The sequence below is a fragment of the Zootoca vivipara genome, chromosome 12 (assembly GCF_963506605.1).
Source record: "Zootoca vivipara chromosome 12, rZooViv1.1, whole genome shotgun sequence".
Classification (NCBI taxonomy): domain Eukaryota; kingdom Metazoa; phylum Chordata; class Lepidosauria; order Squamata; family Lacertidae; genus Zootoca; species Zootoca vivipara.
Window position 1 is genome coordinate 52,436,629 of NC_083287.1, and position 17,289 is coordinate 52,453,917.

Consider the following 17,289-nt stretch of genomic DNA (forward strand, 5'->3'; position numbering starts at 1 on the left):
GTTTGCATTTTTTAGTGACAATTTTCATTTCATCTCTATTTATTGATACACACCAGTGCCAATTGTATGTAGCAATGGCGTTGCACAATCCACTGCTATTGGGCTTTATCAAATGGTACATTCATTTTGTTACCTAAATATATTCCTTCTCACCAATGGGATGATGTGCATCTACAGTGGTGCCTCACTAGAAGAATTTAATTTGTTCCACGGGTCTTTTCTTATAACGAAAAATTCGTCTAGCGAATCCCATAGGAATGCATTGAATTTTTTTTTAAAAAAAATTGCCCATAGGAACGCATTAATTGAATTTCAATGCATTCCTATGGGAAACCACGATTCGCTAGATGAATTTTTCGTAAAACGAATTCGTCTAGCGAGGCAACCTCCACTCGAAAAATCATTTCGTTAAGCGGAAATTTCGTTAAGCAGGGCATTCGTTAAGCGAGGCACCACTGTATATGATCAGGCGTATCAAATTCAGGGTATCACAGTATATGTCAGCTTCTGATTCCATAAGTCGTTTTGAGGTCTTTTCTTTTTTAAAAAAAGTGATTAATAAATATAATTAAAAATAATAACAGCAAAAACTACACCTGCAGTTCTCAGTCCAGAGAGGGATTTGCAAATGGAAAGTTGCTGCATCAGAGCAACTCTGTTTATCAGCTGCAGTAGTTGTGACTTCGGCTGAACAAAAACCCCTCACCTCTTTCATGTAGCGCACCTACTTACGCATTACCAGAATGAAAGAAAAGAGTTTTTATGCCAGCGTTTCTCAACCTTGGGCCTCCAGCTGTTTTGGACTACAACTCCCATCATCCATAGCTAGCAGGACCAGTGATCAGGGATGATGGGAGTTGTAGTCCCAAAAACATCTGGAAGCCCAAGGTTGAGAAACACTAGTTCAGGCATCCCCAAACTGCGGCCCTCCAGATGTTTTGGCCTACAACTCCCATGATCCCTAGCTAACAGGACCAGTTGTTGGGGAAGATGGGAATTGTAGTCCAAAACATCTGGAGGGCCGAAGTTTGGGGGTGCCTGCCTAGTTTATGTCACCAGATTGCATAAAAGTTGCATATGCTAATCCAGATGCATAGGTGCAAATTTGGAAATGATGACTATCATTTAAATAGGAATTGCAGCACATCTCACCTTGGTGGGGAAGACCTGAAGTGGCATCCTCAAGACTTCATTTTCTGCTTCCTTCTCTTTAAACCAGACTTGGACTCAGACAAAGGACACTTTCAAATAGCAGGCTTACAGCCCTTCAGAATAGAAGTAATTCCCCAAAAGTCCTACACATTGTCAGGGGCGTAGCAAGAGGGGTGCGGCAGCTGGGGTCCACCCCGAGTGTCCCCACTGAGGGGGGTGACAAAATGGTGGGCGGCACTCACTGCGGGGCCTGCAGCGTGCCCGAGCCACGCGTCTCTCCTGGGAGTCACACGGTGGCTTGAGCGCCCACAGGCTCCGCGCTGCCCCAAACAGTGCTCCCGTTGCCTCCCCCTCAGCTGTAGGGCGGCTGAGTGGGACGAGGCAGGCAGACTCCTCGGAGGCCCCGCGGAGCGTCCTGCCCCGGCTCACCCCGCCCCGGCTCATGGCTGGCCCCGCCCCCATGGGCAGCTGGCCCCACCCCTGGGCGCAGGGCATGCGCACCGCCCCAGGCACCCAATCGGCTTGCTCCACCGCGGAACATCTTTAGCCTGAAGTCCAATATGGTAGGATGTAACAAAGCCATCTGATTTTTGTAGCCAGTCAGGTCTGATTCAGATATGGCATTTGATGGTCACTGCTTCCATGTGAACAGGATTCCATGCAGTCAGTACCACGGGCAGCCAGAATGACAATTTTTTCACTGTTTACAGATGAGACCATGGCCACGTAGTACCTCACTCAAGTGGAAGGATTTGGGCAAGTGGCACACCTTTAGTCTTACTCATATCCAGCTTCAAACCTCATTCAAAAGTCTCCAGCCGATAGACTCCAGTCTTCTGTCTATGGCACCAGGAGGCAGACCTGCCCTTTGTCTTAGAGTCCTGGGGTTGCACCATGTTAAGTGCCTTCCAGGAATTGTTGGACTACAACTCCCATCATCCCTGAGATGGGAGAGTGCCATGTTTGTTATTATCACTATAATTAGATTTGGTTCAATGCACAAAATCTCATCGCCACCTGTCATTATTTTGACAGCTGTGCAGTGAGCCAGTGTCCCTGACTATCCTGTTGGTTTTATTCTGGCTTGCACCTTCCTTTTCTTCCTTCCCTTTGTCATCTTGATAGCACCTTTTGTCATCATGCATGTTGAAAGCATGCATATATATTTAGCTAACGCAGGTGTACATCATTCCTCCAACTAGCTTCATGGTGGAAAGAGACGAGAAACATGGCATATCCCATCGGTAGGTATAATTTTACCTCTAGGGGGAAAATGAATAAGACTTAGATCAAACGATCCTAATGTTCTAAAGTTTTCAGGGCGGGGGGGGGGGGGAGAGAAACACTTCTTTTTTAAAAAACGAGGCAAAATCTGTATAAATTATGCAAATAAAGTCATTTCACACGTCTCTACCTTGCATAATTTATTCTGCTTTTGCAAAACCATGGGAAAGGACAGAGACCTGTAGAGCAGGGAAAGAGACATGTGTGTGTGCAAAGAGGACAGAAGTGCACACAAAGGGTCCTTTGCTTTTCTTCGCTGCTGAAAAGGCAAGCCATCGTTCGGTGTTAAAAGAGGCTTGTCTCTTTAGCATCTAAAACTGCCCTGAAGAAAATAGACAAGCAAGGCACGCGATTCTCTTAAGAGTATCGAAAGCTGCCTTACACTAGATCAGGCTACTACTCAATTTGGTCAACTCTGACTGGCAGCAGCCCTCCAGGTGCTCAGGCAGAGAAAGGTCTTTTCCATCACCTGCTACTTTTTAACTGGAGATGCCAGAGGTTGAACCCAAGACCTTCTGCATGGAGAGGATCCGTTCTACCCGTGGCCGATAGCCCCCAAACGTAGGTGATTAAAAACAGCCCACTTGGAAGATGAAGCTTTGATATTCCAACTATTTTTTGAACCATGTCATGTCCCTATTTTTGGAGTGCCTAGTAGGTTCCTAATTCGCCAAACTTTGCTTATATATATCAGTAGCTGTTCCACAAAGGGCAGGTTGGGCCATTGCAGGAACTAGAAGCTCTGCATGTGTTGTTCCGGAGGAGTTGGCTGAGTTGCTTTGCTGATGGCGCATTGGAACTGCTGTTGAAGACAATTTGGAAGCTTCATCTGGTGCAGAATACAGCTCCCCAGATCTTGATAGAGCCCAGGCTGTTAAAAGATGCAACACCTTTGTTGCGGCAGTTGCACTGATTGCCAGTGTGCCTCTGGGCTAGAGTTGCCGTATTTCAAGAGGTAGAAATCTGGACACAAAATGTTGTTGAGCTTTTTGAGGGCAATCGCCCGATAGCCCCCCTCTCCGCTGCTGTCAAGCCCAAGCCAACCACACCAGAGTCCGGGGAGCCAGAACCAGAACTGACCACACACCTTCTTTTTTAAAAAAATCCAAAATCAATGACATTTGCTTTAAAATGTAAAATCCCCCCCCCAAAAGATGGGCATGTAGGACCCCTCAGAGCCGGATTTAGGTTTGATGAGGCCCTAAGCTACTGAAGGTAATGGGGCCTTTTATATGTCCAGTTGTCCTTTGTCAACAACAAATTGTTACTGTTTTTTTGTGTTGAATCTACGCTTTATGGTAATTTATGGATCTACTAGGTATCTAAAGCATACCTGCCAAGTTCCTGTGGGTGAAATAAGGGACCGGACCGGAAGTAGCAGACCGGAAGTAGCGCTGCCGCCATTTTGGAACTGGGCGGAGCATGCTCAGAAGCGACTTTCGATGCTGCTTTGCCCAGTTCCAAAATGGCAGCCACGCCAGAAGTCGCACTGCAGCCATTTTGGAACTGGGCAGAGCTCCATCAAAAGTCGCATCTGAGCATGCTCCACCCAGTTCCAAAATGGCCGCCGCACCAGAATAAACCGGGGGGAAACAAAAAAATCCATTTTTTCAGCTGGGAACAGCTAGAAAAACGAGGGTTTCCCGGGGAATACGGGAGACTTGGCAGCTATGATCTAAAGCCATTTGCACATGTTGCCATGTAACCAGTCCATGCAGAATGTAGGCACCCTTTATATAGAAATGAGAAAACCAGTGATATTTTAGGGAGCAGGCTAGCAGGCGGGGCCCATTTCTTACATCATAGGAGCCTACACAACACAAAACACTGTTGCTGTACATAGGTTTTATTTTATTTGTTTTTTATCTTATATTTTGGAAATGTACATCCAGTTTTTTTTCCTTTATTTTTTTGGGGGGAGGCAAGAGAGTGGGGCTCCTGAACTATAGCTTGTTTAGCTTATACATATATTTGGCACTGGGACCCCCAAAAGAAGACATGTCTGGGAATTCCCAGACACATGACAACCCTACTCTGGGCCAATTCAAAATTTGGATTTAAATCCCAAACCAGGGTGGGCAGGGCTGTCTTAAGCGTATCTGGTGCCCTGGCGCCGTGGTGCGAAGATCCCTCCGGCACCCGCCCGCCCCGTTTTTCAGCGCGGCTGCCACGGGCACAGCAGCGCGGCGCCCCCCTGGCGCATTGCGCCACTCAGCCTTGCCTTAGAGCCGGCCCTGAGGGTGGGGAACCTGAGAGATGGGTGTGTCTTTCTATGCTCTGGCTTCTCCCCATCTTCCCAGCCCCCCCCCACACACAGAGGCCCTGTTTTGCATCCTTGAGTGTTTTTGCCTGGCTGGAATATGCCCTCCAACTCTGATAGTGTCTCAGGTTTGTCTGGGCAGAGGATAGAGAGGGGTGCTTGAGTGTGTGTTTGAAACTGGCTTGCTGTTCGAGGATAATATTTACATACTGTACACTCTGACAAACACCGAGTGGAATATCTGCAGAGGGATTAATGCATTTCCTTTTCCTCCTGAGTAGCGCCAGGTTTAAGCTACAACATGGAGCCTCAGTTTATGAGAGGCCTCTTAAGAACAAGCAGACACAATCCTTTTAAAAAACCATGAAAGAAAGTGCTTTACATTTTATGTTAGGGGCAGAAAACACACGGGGCATGTGGTTGCCTTGCCCCTTCCGTTTCGAAATTGCTAAACCATGGAGCTGTTGGTCTGCTGCTGTACATCAAAACAGAGTCGAGTAGTAATTTCATGCTTTTTATTTCAGCTCATAGGAACAGTGTTTGTACCCCCCCCAAAAAACCTCAGGCTTTATATACATGATTTACACAATGAGTATCATCTGATTGGTTGATTATGTTTCCTTCCTGGAGCCTGATTGGGCTGCTGCTGCAGGCCAATCAGTTGTTGCATCCTAGTATCCGACCTGGCTAATAGGCTGATTAACTTCCTCCTGGGTTCTGATTGGGCTGCTCCTGCAGGCCAATCAGGTTGTTGCATTTTAGGATCCTACCTGCCTATTGTTCTAGGATCCAAGCTTAGCACATAACAGACAATGACCGTTGGGACCCCTTCCAACTTTAGAAGTCTATGATTCTATGAATTGTTACTTTTCAGTTGCGTCGTGACCTACTTATTGATACATAAACAACAATTATTTCTATTTTCTATCCCTCTGTATTATTTTCCTGTAAGAATACTGCACTTCTTCTTGTCCTGTAATGCCTCTTAAACGTGACAATGATTAGGGCAGGGATAAAGAACCCTTTTGGCTGCATGGGCCAGAAGCTTATCAGGATTTGCCTTTAAGGCCAAACTTGACAGGCGTGTGAGGCTGCCAACCTGCCAAAATCACTCCACAGCTTCGCAAGTCCCCCCCTTTATACTTGGGATTGTAAGGTTTCCTGTCAGGGACTGGGCAGAGGAGGAATTGAAAAAACATGTAAGCGTAATAGGCTGCATAGTAACGATTGTAAAGTTGTTTACTAGAAAATACTTCTCAAAATTAAATGATGTCAAAATCAACATCGTGACATATTAAATTTTTAAAATGTAGCTTATTGAGTTAACCACCAAGTCCAGTATGTACAAAATGGAATTCCTATTTTGTCAGACCATGGAATAGTCTTCTAAGTTCTAATGATGATGATAAGTTGGTAGACATAAGAAACTGGCACTGTTGGATGTTGGCACAGGCAGACAAGGATTCCTGGATATTCCCCTGTTTCGCCTTTGACCTCCCCTCATCAGCTGATGGGTGGGGATTAAATCCTGCTGTCTTGGCTGTGAGAGCCCATTCTGTTCTGTGCAGGATTAAGCCCTGTCCTCCTGCCCATCAGCTAACATAATCAGTGATGGTGGGGAAATGACCCCATGGACCAAATTAGACCAGCGCCCCATTCAGCCAAGATTGACCCACAAGCCAGAGGTTCCCAACCCCAAGTCCCAACTTCAGGAGGTTTAATCCAGCCCTGTTTGCGGGCAAATGTTTGCCATACCTTCATAAACACTTGGTAGAGCTACAAGGAACCAAATAGGATTGCTTAGGAGGGCCAGATTGTGGCCTTGCAAGGCAGTCACCCCTTATGTAGAGCAGAGCTGGGGAATCTACAGCCCTCCAGATGTTGCTGGTGTGGGAATGTTAGGGATGTGGATTAGGATATATTATTAGATAGATCCTATCCGAGCTTGTGTTAGCAAGCTTCCAATATCAGCAGAGTGACATTCCCCTTTTGTGCGCAGCAAAACGTGAGCGTTAGGTTTGTTAGAACCTCTGCAACAATATTATACTTCAATATTATACTTCCTGGCAAATCCCCTTTTTCCCTCTTAAAAGAAATACACAACACAATGGTATTAAAATAAGATAGAGTTTACTCACATGACATCCTGAGTTAACAGCATAATCTCAGAAAAGCAGGTTTACGTAGAAAAGTTACAAATATATACATCTGGAGTCTTCTTAGTAAAGTGAGGCTCCATCTGGTCTCTCTCTTGGCAGCAGGCCGAGAGGGAGAACCATCCTAGCTGTAGATTCTCTGGAGATGTGTTCCCATGGAAGGAGAAATGGCTAAGAGAGAGAATGGCTGCTGGCTAGGGGCTTTTGTCTGCCAGCGAATCCATCTCATCTGCATATCTGGAGGAACAGGAACTGAACTTAGTCAGGTGTCCCTCCAGGTGAGTTCCTCTTAGTGGACACTCTAGGAACTGTTGTGACTTGTCTGCCCCAGTGTTCCATCCCACAGCTGGACTCCATCTCCTTCATCCCTGACCACTACCACTCATGTTGATGGGAGCTGGAATCCAGGAACATCTGGAAAGCCAGATGTTCCCACCCCTGATCTAGAGGATGGCCCTCCTAATAGCTTTTTAGCAACCATAGCTAATACTACAGCCTCTACCTCCACAGATTCCTCTACCTCCAGTTCCAGATGTTAGAGCCAATTCTTCCATCACAGCCTGCTTGTGATCTTCCCAAGCCTGCTTTTCTCATGTCACCGTTGGGTTGTGCTTCAGGTTTAGTGTTGTTCTTCCGTATTTATATGCTTGGATTCAGAGAAGCAGAGGACCGGGAGATTTTGAGAACTAGGAGAACGAACAGTTAGGAACAGATTCCTTTGCCAACATTCATTTGGGGAAAATCTGTTGAAATGTGTTGCTTGTACAGTGGTACCTCTGGTTGTGGATGGGGTCCATTCCAGAGTTCCAGTCAGATCCCGAGGTTTCCGCAAATGGAGGTGCCTGTTCTGCACATGCGCATGGTGCAATAGAGGGCTTCTGCGCATGCACGCGGCACGATAGAGCGCTACTGCACATGCGCATGCACAAAACCCGGAAATGTACTTCTGGGTTTGCCGCATGTGTATCCCGAAGGATACTTAACAAGAGAGGCATGTAAGTACAGTGGTGCCTCACAAGACGAATTTAATTTGTTCCGTGGGTCATTTCGTTTTGCAAAAAAATTGTCTTGCGAATCGCGGTTTCCCATAGGAATGCATTGAAATTTCTTTTTTGCCCATAGGAACGCATTAATTAAATTTCAATGCATTCCCAAGGGAAACCGCGATTCGCATGGCTAATTTTTCGCAAAACGAATTCGTCTTGCGAGTCACCATCAAATTGCAAGACGCATTCATCTTGCGAAAAATTCGTCTTGCAGGGCATTCGTCTTGCGAGGCACCACTGTAGAGGTACCACTGTATCCACCAGGGCTTTTTTATCCATTAAAACAACCTGTGAATTCCCCATTGACTTAACCAATGTAGCTTTTTTGCAAAAAGGAAAGATAAAGTATCTGCTTCCTAATCTTCACCTGTTGCTTCCACAGAAATTGCAACAGCGACAGCAATTGCTCTCGACTTTGCCGCTGACAGTGACAGCTAAAAACCCATTTTCCCCCTCCCTGCACCCCCCCCCCAATATTACAAAGGAGGGATGTGAAAGCAAAAGTCCCTGTGGTGCAATTCTTTACCTGCCTTCAAAGGAGGAAGTCCTACTGAGGCCGGTGTCGTTTGCTCCCAGGAGAGTGGGCATAGAATTGTCGTCTCAGGTGTTCAGAACTAGAACCCGCACCCATTTCTTTTTCTTTTTTTTTAAATAATTTTTATTTATTTCAAATGTTAAAAGCCATACAAATTTGCAGAAACACAAAAGATTTACAAAAGCACATAAAGGAAATTGGTACATCTCCCTTTTACATATAAAGAAATCCACATTTGAGAGAGAAAAAAGAAAAAAGGAATGTCAAGTGTAAAGGAAATAAAAATACGAAGGAAAGAAAAAGGAGGGGATTGAAACAAAAACAATTATATAGGGAGATTATATAGGAAGAAAAAGAAAAAGAAGAGAAAATAAAATAAAATAAAAAAACAGCGTTCTTCCAATCATATCCTGTGTAAGTTATATACACCCATTTAAGTTCACACTTAAGTTCTTATCAACATTTCCTTAACCCGCACCCATTTCTAGGTTTCCATTGTGGGATACAGAAACAGGCAAAATGGACCACTGAGAGCATCCCTCCGATGGTTGCATATCGCAGACCCCCACAGGTGTAATGGGAGTATCTTGCAGAAATGTAATGAAATACCAAGAATGATACCAGCTGCCAGGGAGCGCGGGGCAGTCAAAATGAAGGGGGAAGGGGGGAAGACAGACGACAAAGCGGCGGAGCTCCCCCCCTGCCCCCAACGCATCGGGGTAGGTGGCAGTCATGGGCTGGTGGTGCGCCGAATGTCACCCCCCCCTCGGAGTTGACACCCAGGGAGGATCGCATCCACCACACCCACCTTGGGCGGGTTCTGTCTAATCTGGACAGTGGACCTCCCGTTCATAGTTGCCCTAGTTAGCCAGCCCAGTGAAGAAACCGTTTGCAACAAATAATGCATAAACCACACGTACTGTATGTATTTAACATTATGACTCACTGAATACACACACACACACACACACACACACACACACACACACACACACACAGAGTGGTACCTCGGTTTAAGTACATAATTGGTTCTGGAAGTCTGTACTTAACCTGAAGCGTACTTAACCTGAAGCAGACTTTCCCATTGAAAGTAATAGAAAATGGATTAATCCGTTCCAGACGGGTCCGCGGAGTACTCAACCTGAAGCGTACTTAACCCGAAGTATGAGTGTAATTGGTTCCGGAAGTCCGTACTTAACCTGAAGCGTACTTAACCTGAAGTGAACTTTCCCATTGAAAGTAATGGAAAGTGGATTAATCTGTTCCAGACGGGTCCGCGGAGTACTTAAACTGAAAATACTCAAACCAAAGCGTACTTAAACCGAGGTATGACTGTATATACCAGGGTTGCACAACATCGTCGGCAGTCCTGGGACACTGGACAAAAGGGGAGGGAAACCTTTGAAGATCTAACAGTCTGAAAGATTTCAAAGTTTCAAGAACATGGTATGGAAAAATTATATAGGGTGAGGGGATTTGCCCTCTACCCTAACACTCATGGAAAGCCAATGAAGCTGAAACGCTGGAAGATTCGGGACAAATTAAAGAAAGGACTTATTCATGAAGCACACGGTCAAACTGTGGAACTCTCTGCCACAGGAGGCAGAGATGGCGACCAATTTAGACGGCTTTAAAAGAGGGTTAGACAAATTCATGGAGGACACGACTATTGATGGCACCTATCCATGATAGCTATGCCCTGGATCCGCAGCTGGAGGCAGAAATGCTTCTGAATGCCAGTTGCTGGAAACCAAGGGAGGGGAGAGTGAACTTGCAATTCGAAGCCAGCCGGCTGCTGTGAAAAGAGGATGCTGTTCTAGTTGGCTGTTAGCCTGATCCAGCAGGCTCCTCTTATGGTCTTAAGGACTGAGTTGCCTAAACACAAATGCTTTAAGCAGGTGTCTCAAAGAGTGCAATGAAGGCAGCTCCCTGGTCTCAGTATGTCTGGCCCGAATCATTAACATTGCCAGAGTTATTATATCTGTTGATGAGTTTGGCTCTTCAGCACTGAGAACGAGAGGAAAAAAATAGCAATCAAATCGTTAGCAGCTGATGCGTTCATGCCTCTTCTGTGGAACCTGCCTCGGACTTCCAAATGATCTCTTTCATCTAACGTATTATCTTAGTTCCACATAATCAACAGCAGGCCTTTCAATCTTGACGAGAACCTCCAACCAAATCTAAAACCGCTCCCTTAGGCAAAAGCTCAAACAGATTTTCCGTCACGAATATTTTAAACATTTGCGTTCATTGTTCCTCTGCGCCTCTGTTGTTTGATTCTGCTACGTAAATATTCTGAAAATCTAAACAGCTGAGCAGATCTCCTTAAAGTATATATTCAATTTGAGCAGATCTCCTTAAAGTATATATTCGATTTTGCTAGCTTTGTAGCTGAACCCATCAAAATCACAAGCTGCATCTAAGATGTGTTTTGTTCAGTTAACTCGCCATCATTTATCGATTCGCTGCTCCATCTGCTTCTTTGCAAGCTTCTGCTGGTTCCGTGGCTGAATGCAAAAAAAAGCCTCTCTTCTCCTGTCCGTCCTCCTGCATCAATCCAGTATTCTTGCAAAAAGAAAAAGAAAAGCCCCTTCCATTTCCATGTGCCTGTCATGACGCTTCTTCCTTTTTTTGACATCTTAACCTATCCGAATGTGTTCCGGGGTTTGACATGCCTCTCGGCCTTGTTGTGATAAGCTGAAAAGAAAAGAGAGAGAGAAATCTATTTTCCTTTTTTGTTATTTCTTTCTTTGTTTGCTGATCTTTGTCACATTCAGCAGCTGCGTTCAGAAATGCTACAGTAAAAGCAGCAGGGCTAATCAACACGCTTGCAGGATGTCAGAACTGTCCACCATTACCTTGTAAGTTGTACGCGATCCTGTGGCAATATCTCTGTATGTGTGTCTTTTTGATGCATGTTTGCTAAGACGTGGTCATAGCTGTAGCCGCCGCCGAGGTTAGCATCTGTGTTTCTTGTCCGCTGCATGCCGGCTTCGTCTGTTTTTTTTCTGTGTGCTTTTTGCTGATAGCATCCCAATGAGAGGAACGTCCATGTCTGAATGGTGCTGTTCCGTTGGAGCAAAACAACAACAACAAAAACAAAAACAAAAACAACCACCCAAAATATGCAGGCTGTAGATTCAGACAGACAAAAAGAAAGTATTCGTTCACACATAACCTATGGAACTCACTCCCACATAAGGCAGTGAGGGCCAACCATCGAAATGGCTTTGAAAAAGGATTAGAGAAATTCATGGAGGAGGAGGCTATCAATGGCTACTAGTCATGATGGCAATGATGCTTCTGAGAAAAGGTGGCGCTTTGTTCTAAACCACTGAGCCTCTTGGGAATGCTGATCAGAAGGTTGATGGTTCGAATCCCTGCAACGGAGTGAGCTCCTGTTGCTCTGCCCCAGCTCCTGCCAACCTAGCAGTTTGAAAGCATGTCAAAGTGCAAGTAGATAAATAGGTACCGCTCCGGCGGGAAGGTAAATGACGTTTCCGTGCACTCTGGTTTCCATCACGGTGTCCCCTTGCACCAGAAGGTGTTTAGTCCTGCTGGCCACGTGACCTGGAAAGCTGTCTGTGGGCAAACGCCGGCTCCCTTGGCCTGAAAGCGAGATGAGCGCCACAACCCCACAGTCGCCTTTGACTGGACTGAACCGTGCAGGAGTCCTTTACCTTTACCTTTTACCTTTTTGATGCTTCTGAATACCAGTTGCTGGAAGCCACAGGAGGGGAGAGTTGCTCTCGTGCTTGGATCCTGCTGGTGGGTTTCCCACAAAATCTGGCTGGCAACAGTGAGAACAGGAAGCTGGACTGGATGGGCCATTGGCCCGATCCAGCAGGCTCTTCTTAAAATTCCTGTCGAATATATACCCTACTCTAAAATAGATAATTTCTCTCCTGGCTTTGTTTCCCTATCAGGAAGAGCAGCCAGGTGATGAGGCTTCAGAGTGCAAGGTAAATGTTTAACAAAGAGGGGGGGAACACCCATACACTGCCCACAGACACCTCACTCCATAAAATCAGAACAGTGGTCCATCTAGTCTAGCCTCCTGTTCACATGGCCAACCAGATGTCTGTGGGACACTCATAAGTGGGATTCAAGCACAGGAACACTCTCATTCCTGGGGTTTCCCACAATTGCTAATCAGAAGCATTGTTGCCCTGGGCATCGCAAGGGGTGCGGGAGGTGCGGTCCACCCCGGGTGTCATGCCTAGGGGGGTGACCAACCCCCCCCCAGATGGATCACTGTTGTTGGCACTCGCACCCCCAGCGGGAGGATTTTCGTGATTGGTGGAATAGTTGTCATGAAAATCCGCCCACCGGCACGCCCTGGCAGGCGGCGTTCACATGCTGGGCGTATTTGCACAATCAGTCGGCGGCGCCGGCACCCCAGGAGGATCGGCGCGTTGCCAATGGCACCCCCAGGAGGATCACGTGCCACCAATGGCACCCCCGGGAGAATCAGCACACGTCCATGGGTGGATTGCCCCACCTCTGAGGGCAGATCTCCCTGCCCCTGGGCAGATGTCCCTGCCCCCCCCAGGTGCACGTCATGTTTGCTGCTCCAGGTGCCCAGCGGCTTCCTCCGCCATCGTTGCTGCCTCTAACTGTGCATGCAGAGCACAGCCATCATGGGTAGTAGCCATCAATAGCCTGCTCCTCCGCAGCTGAGGGGCGTTTGTGAGTTTCTTTTCTTCCATTCTACAAACCATCTCACCAGCTTTCTGCTCTCTGCAGCCCTCCGGGGTGTCCACCCTTCAGCTTAAAGCCCAGGGGAAGGCGTCATAAGGCCGCTCCTTCAATGGGACGTTTCTCAGATCGAGAAATGTGTGGGCACCCAGGGAGGCTGCAAGGTCCTGAAGAAATGTTGGCGGGGAATCACAGACACTCAGAAGTACTCTGAAAATGAGAGAGAGAGAGAGAGAGAGAGAGAGAGAGAGAGAGAGAGAGAGAGCACAGCCCTCATCAGGACAAAGGAGAGAGAAGGAAAAAGTATCCTCTCCATTGCTACTGTCCTTCTTGCCGTTCATTGAAAGGGTGGGTGGCAAAGGTGTATTGGAGATGAGAGGGGTGCTTGGGGCGGGGAGCATTCAGCTATCTCCACTAACCCTCTGTTGCATATAACCACTCGACAAGCTGGTCATTGTAGCTTGGTTGTCTGAATGGGCTTGCTTATATCCTGCTCCCATGTGGCAAGAAGCAGAGTTGAGAAATTCCCCCTCGCTGCTTGGCTGGAGAACTCATATGACAAGCTTGCTTGGGCGAATGGTTGCCTAGGGAGTTCTCCCGCTGTTTCCCTACAAATTTCTCTGCAGATTTTGGATTTCAAAATGATCTACTCTTCTTCCTGAAGTCGAACCAACGTGTGCTCCTGGTTTTGCCCTTCTGGTTTCTACACCCTTGTTTCTTCTTTCAAGGAATGCCATTTCTCCATGGCACAGCATGGAGAAAGTGGACAGAGAAAACGTTTTCTCCCCCTCGCTTAACAATAGAACTCGCGGACATCCAATGAAGTTGAATGTTGGAAGATTCAGGATGAATAAAAAGAAAGCACTTCTTCACGCAGCACATAGTTAAACCATGGAACTCCCTCCCACTGGAGGCAGTGATGGCCAACAATCCTTTAAAAGAGGATTAGACCAATTCATGGAAGAGGAGAGGGCTACTGATGGCCACTAGCCAGGATAGCTATTACCTGCCTCCACAGCTGCTGGAAACTGCAGCAGGAAATAGTTGTTCTTGTGGTCAAATCCTGCTTGCAGGTTTCCCCACAGGCATATGCTTGGCTGCTGTGAGAACACACTTTCATAGAAGCGTGGTTTTTTTTTGTTTTTTTTTTACAAAATACTAAACACCATGGCTTGGCTCCAACCAAGTTCTACTCAGAGAAAGTCCATTGAAATTAATGGACATAAGTTAATCCCATGTATTTGTTTCAGACAAATGCTTGTGTTCAGACGAGGAATGGTTGCAAAGTTGGAACTCACCTTTGCTTGAATTTCCAAATTTGGCACAGAGGGCAGCACCTGCTCAGCTTATCACAGATTTCAGTTCCTTCAGCGCATCATCAGTGTCCATGTATCCAGGAATAAAGTGCACACACAAAAACCTATACAGTCAGGGCCGTCTTAACCATATCTGGCGCCCTGGCGCCAAGATCCCTCCGGCGCCCCCCGTGAGTGAGGCGGGCAGGAGGGGCGCGCGGGGAGTTGAGAGGCACGGAGGAGGCAGTCCCAGGGTCCTTCTCCCTGCGTGAAGCTTCGGAGGCGCACGGGGAGCACGAGCCTGGGGCCTCCGCGCTGCGCCTCTCAGCTATTCAGGTGGCCCCAGGCCAGCGCTCCCCACGCACCTCTGGAGAGCGGCCTGAAGCCGCTCAACAGCTGAGACAGAGGCGCGGCAGAGGCGGCCCCAGGCTCGCACTCCCCGCGCACCTCCGGAGAGCTGCCTGAAGCCGCTCAACGGCAGAGGCACACGGAGGCAGACACGAGCATTCGGCACCCCTTCCACGCCCCTGATGGCCAGGCGCCCTGGCACCTTGTGCCACCCACGTCGGGCCTAGGGACGGCCCTGTATACAGTCGTACATTGGATCCCAAACGCATTGCTCCTCGGACGTTTTGGCTCGCGAACGCCACAATCCCGGAAGTGAGTTTTCCGGATTGTGACTGTTCTTCGGAACCCAAACATCCTGACGCAACTTCCATGATTTTCAGTTGGCTGCAGGAGCTTCCAGAGCTACTGAAGATAATGGCCCCCTTTATATGTCCAGCTGTCCTTTGTCAACAACAAATTGTCACTTTTTGTGTTGAATATACTGTATGCTATATAGTAATTTATGGACCTAATGAGTATCTCAAGCCATTTGCCCATGTTGCCTTGCAACCAATCCATGCAGAATGTAGACACCCTATATATAGAAAGGAGCAAACCAGTGATATTTTAGGGAGCAGGCTAGCAGGTGGGGCCCATGACTTACATCATAGGAGCCTACACAACACACAAACACTGCTGCTGTATGTAGGTTTTATTTTATTTGTTTTTTATCTTATATTTTGGAACTGTACATCCAGGTGTCTTTTTCCTTTAATTTTTTTTTGGGGGGGGGGCCAAGAGAGTAGGGTCGTTATCTATGGCTTGTTTAGCTTATATGTAAAAGGGAACTTCCTGCAGCCAATCAGAAGCCATGCTTTGGTTTCAGAAGGTTTTGGAAGTCGAACTGACTTCCGGAACAGATTCCGTTCGACTTCCAAGGTATACTACTGTATTGAAGTGATCATAGCACATGATTGCATCACACATTTTTTGGTGTGGTTGTTTTGCCAACACACATATGAGGTTGTGTGTGCTGATCAAACACTGCCAAAAGTAAAATGAAATCATTTGAGGTCGGGTGGCCATCTGTCGGTTGTTGTTTTTTTAGTTGTCATTCCTGCATTGGAGGGGGTTGAACTACAGTAGATGACCCTTGGGTGGGCCCTTCCAACTCTATAATTCTATGGTTCTATTATACCCCAGCCACTCTGGGTAGCTTCCAACAGAATATTAAAATACAATAATCTATTAAACATTAAAAGCTTGGGATTCTTACTATCTTTCAGGTGCACATGTTTGTCTTGCTAAACCGTTACACAAAAGAAGAACTGTAGTGCAATCAAACACATTCAGATTTCTTTTGCAGTATTTTGCATGCATGGCAGCCTTAATTTTGAGCTGGAGGAGGGGATGGAAATGAACGGAGGCCGGGGAGAGAAAAGAATGGTGTGACAAAAAGGCCTATACAGTGGTACCTCGCAAGACGAATGCCCTGCAAGACGAATTTTTCACAAGACGAATGCCCTGCAAGACGAATTTTTCACAAGACGAATGCCCTGCAAGACGAATTTTTCGCAAGACGAATGAGTCTTGCTATCTCATGGTGAATTTAATTAATGCGTTCCCATGGGGGAAAAAAAGAAATTTCAATGCATTCCTATGGGAAACCGTGATTCGCAAGACGAATTTTTCGCAAAACGAATTGACTTACGGAATGAATTAAATTCGTCTTGCGAGGCACCTCTGTACTCCAGTTTCAGCAGAAAGCTTGGATATTTTCCTAGTTGAACATAGGAGTTTATTTCATTATTTAGAACATTACTGCCCTTCCTTTCCTTATACAGCAGTACCTCGACTTACCCCCGCCCCTACTCGCGAACAATCTGACTCGCGACTGCGGCAAACCCGGAAGTGAATACCGGGTTTGCCATGATTCACGCACGTGCAGAAGCTGCTTCTGCCGACTGTACATGCACAGAACGGGGAGATTCCCCCATCCCTGCTCTGCTGTCACTTGAGGAGATTGCACAAGAGAGATCTCCCGGTAAATTGCACCAAGGCACCATGGATGGTTTACTTGATCCGTCTGCATTCCTGGTTCATGAGAAATCTGCTCTGAAGTGCAGTTAGGAGCTGAAATATACTCGGAGTCGAGAGTGAATTTCATGCTCTTTATTCAGCTCGTAGTCATCAAGCAGAAGAAGAGAAGAAGAATGCCCTTTTCCCAAAACCATCTGCTTATATACATTATTTACAAAATGGGCTTTGCGTGATTGGCTACTTCAGGGCTACACCTGTGGGCCAATAAGTTTATGGATTGACTTCTGCCAGCAGCCTGATTGGCTGCTCCTGCAGGCCAATCAGGTTGCGGATTCACTTCTGCCAGCCGCCTGATTGGCGGCTCCTGCAGGCCAATCAGGTTGCGGATTCACTTCCACCTGGAGTTGGATTGGGTGGCTCCTGCGGACCAATCAGACTGCTGATTCTGGATCCTATTGTTCTATGATTCAGCTCAGTACATAACAGGAGCACTGCT

At 46.8% G+C, this 17,289-nt stretch overlaps 1 protein-coding gene across 6 annotated transcripts in view; it reads left to right on the forward strand.

The window, feature by feature from the left end:
* ADCYAP1R1 (ADCYAP receptor type I) overlaps positions 1–17,289 on the forward strand; it is a 142,383-nt gene that overhangs the window by 106,625 nt on the left and 18,469 nt on the right. For 4 of the 6 annotated variants that reach the window (XM_060280936.1, XM_060280938.1, XM_060280939.1 and 1 more), the window contains one exon: positions 11,211–11,294. The exons of the other annotated variants lie outside the window; for them this stretch is intronic. In XM_060280936.1, coding sequence (XP_060136919.1) covers positions 11,211–11,294 — 84 coding nt within the window. The remainder of the gene's footprint in view (positions 1–11,210; positions 11,295–17,289) is intronic. 6 annotated transcript variants of the gene reach the window in all.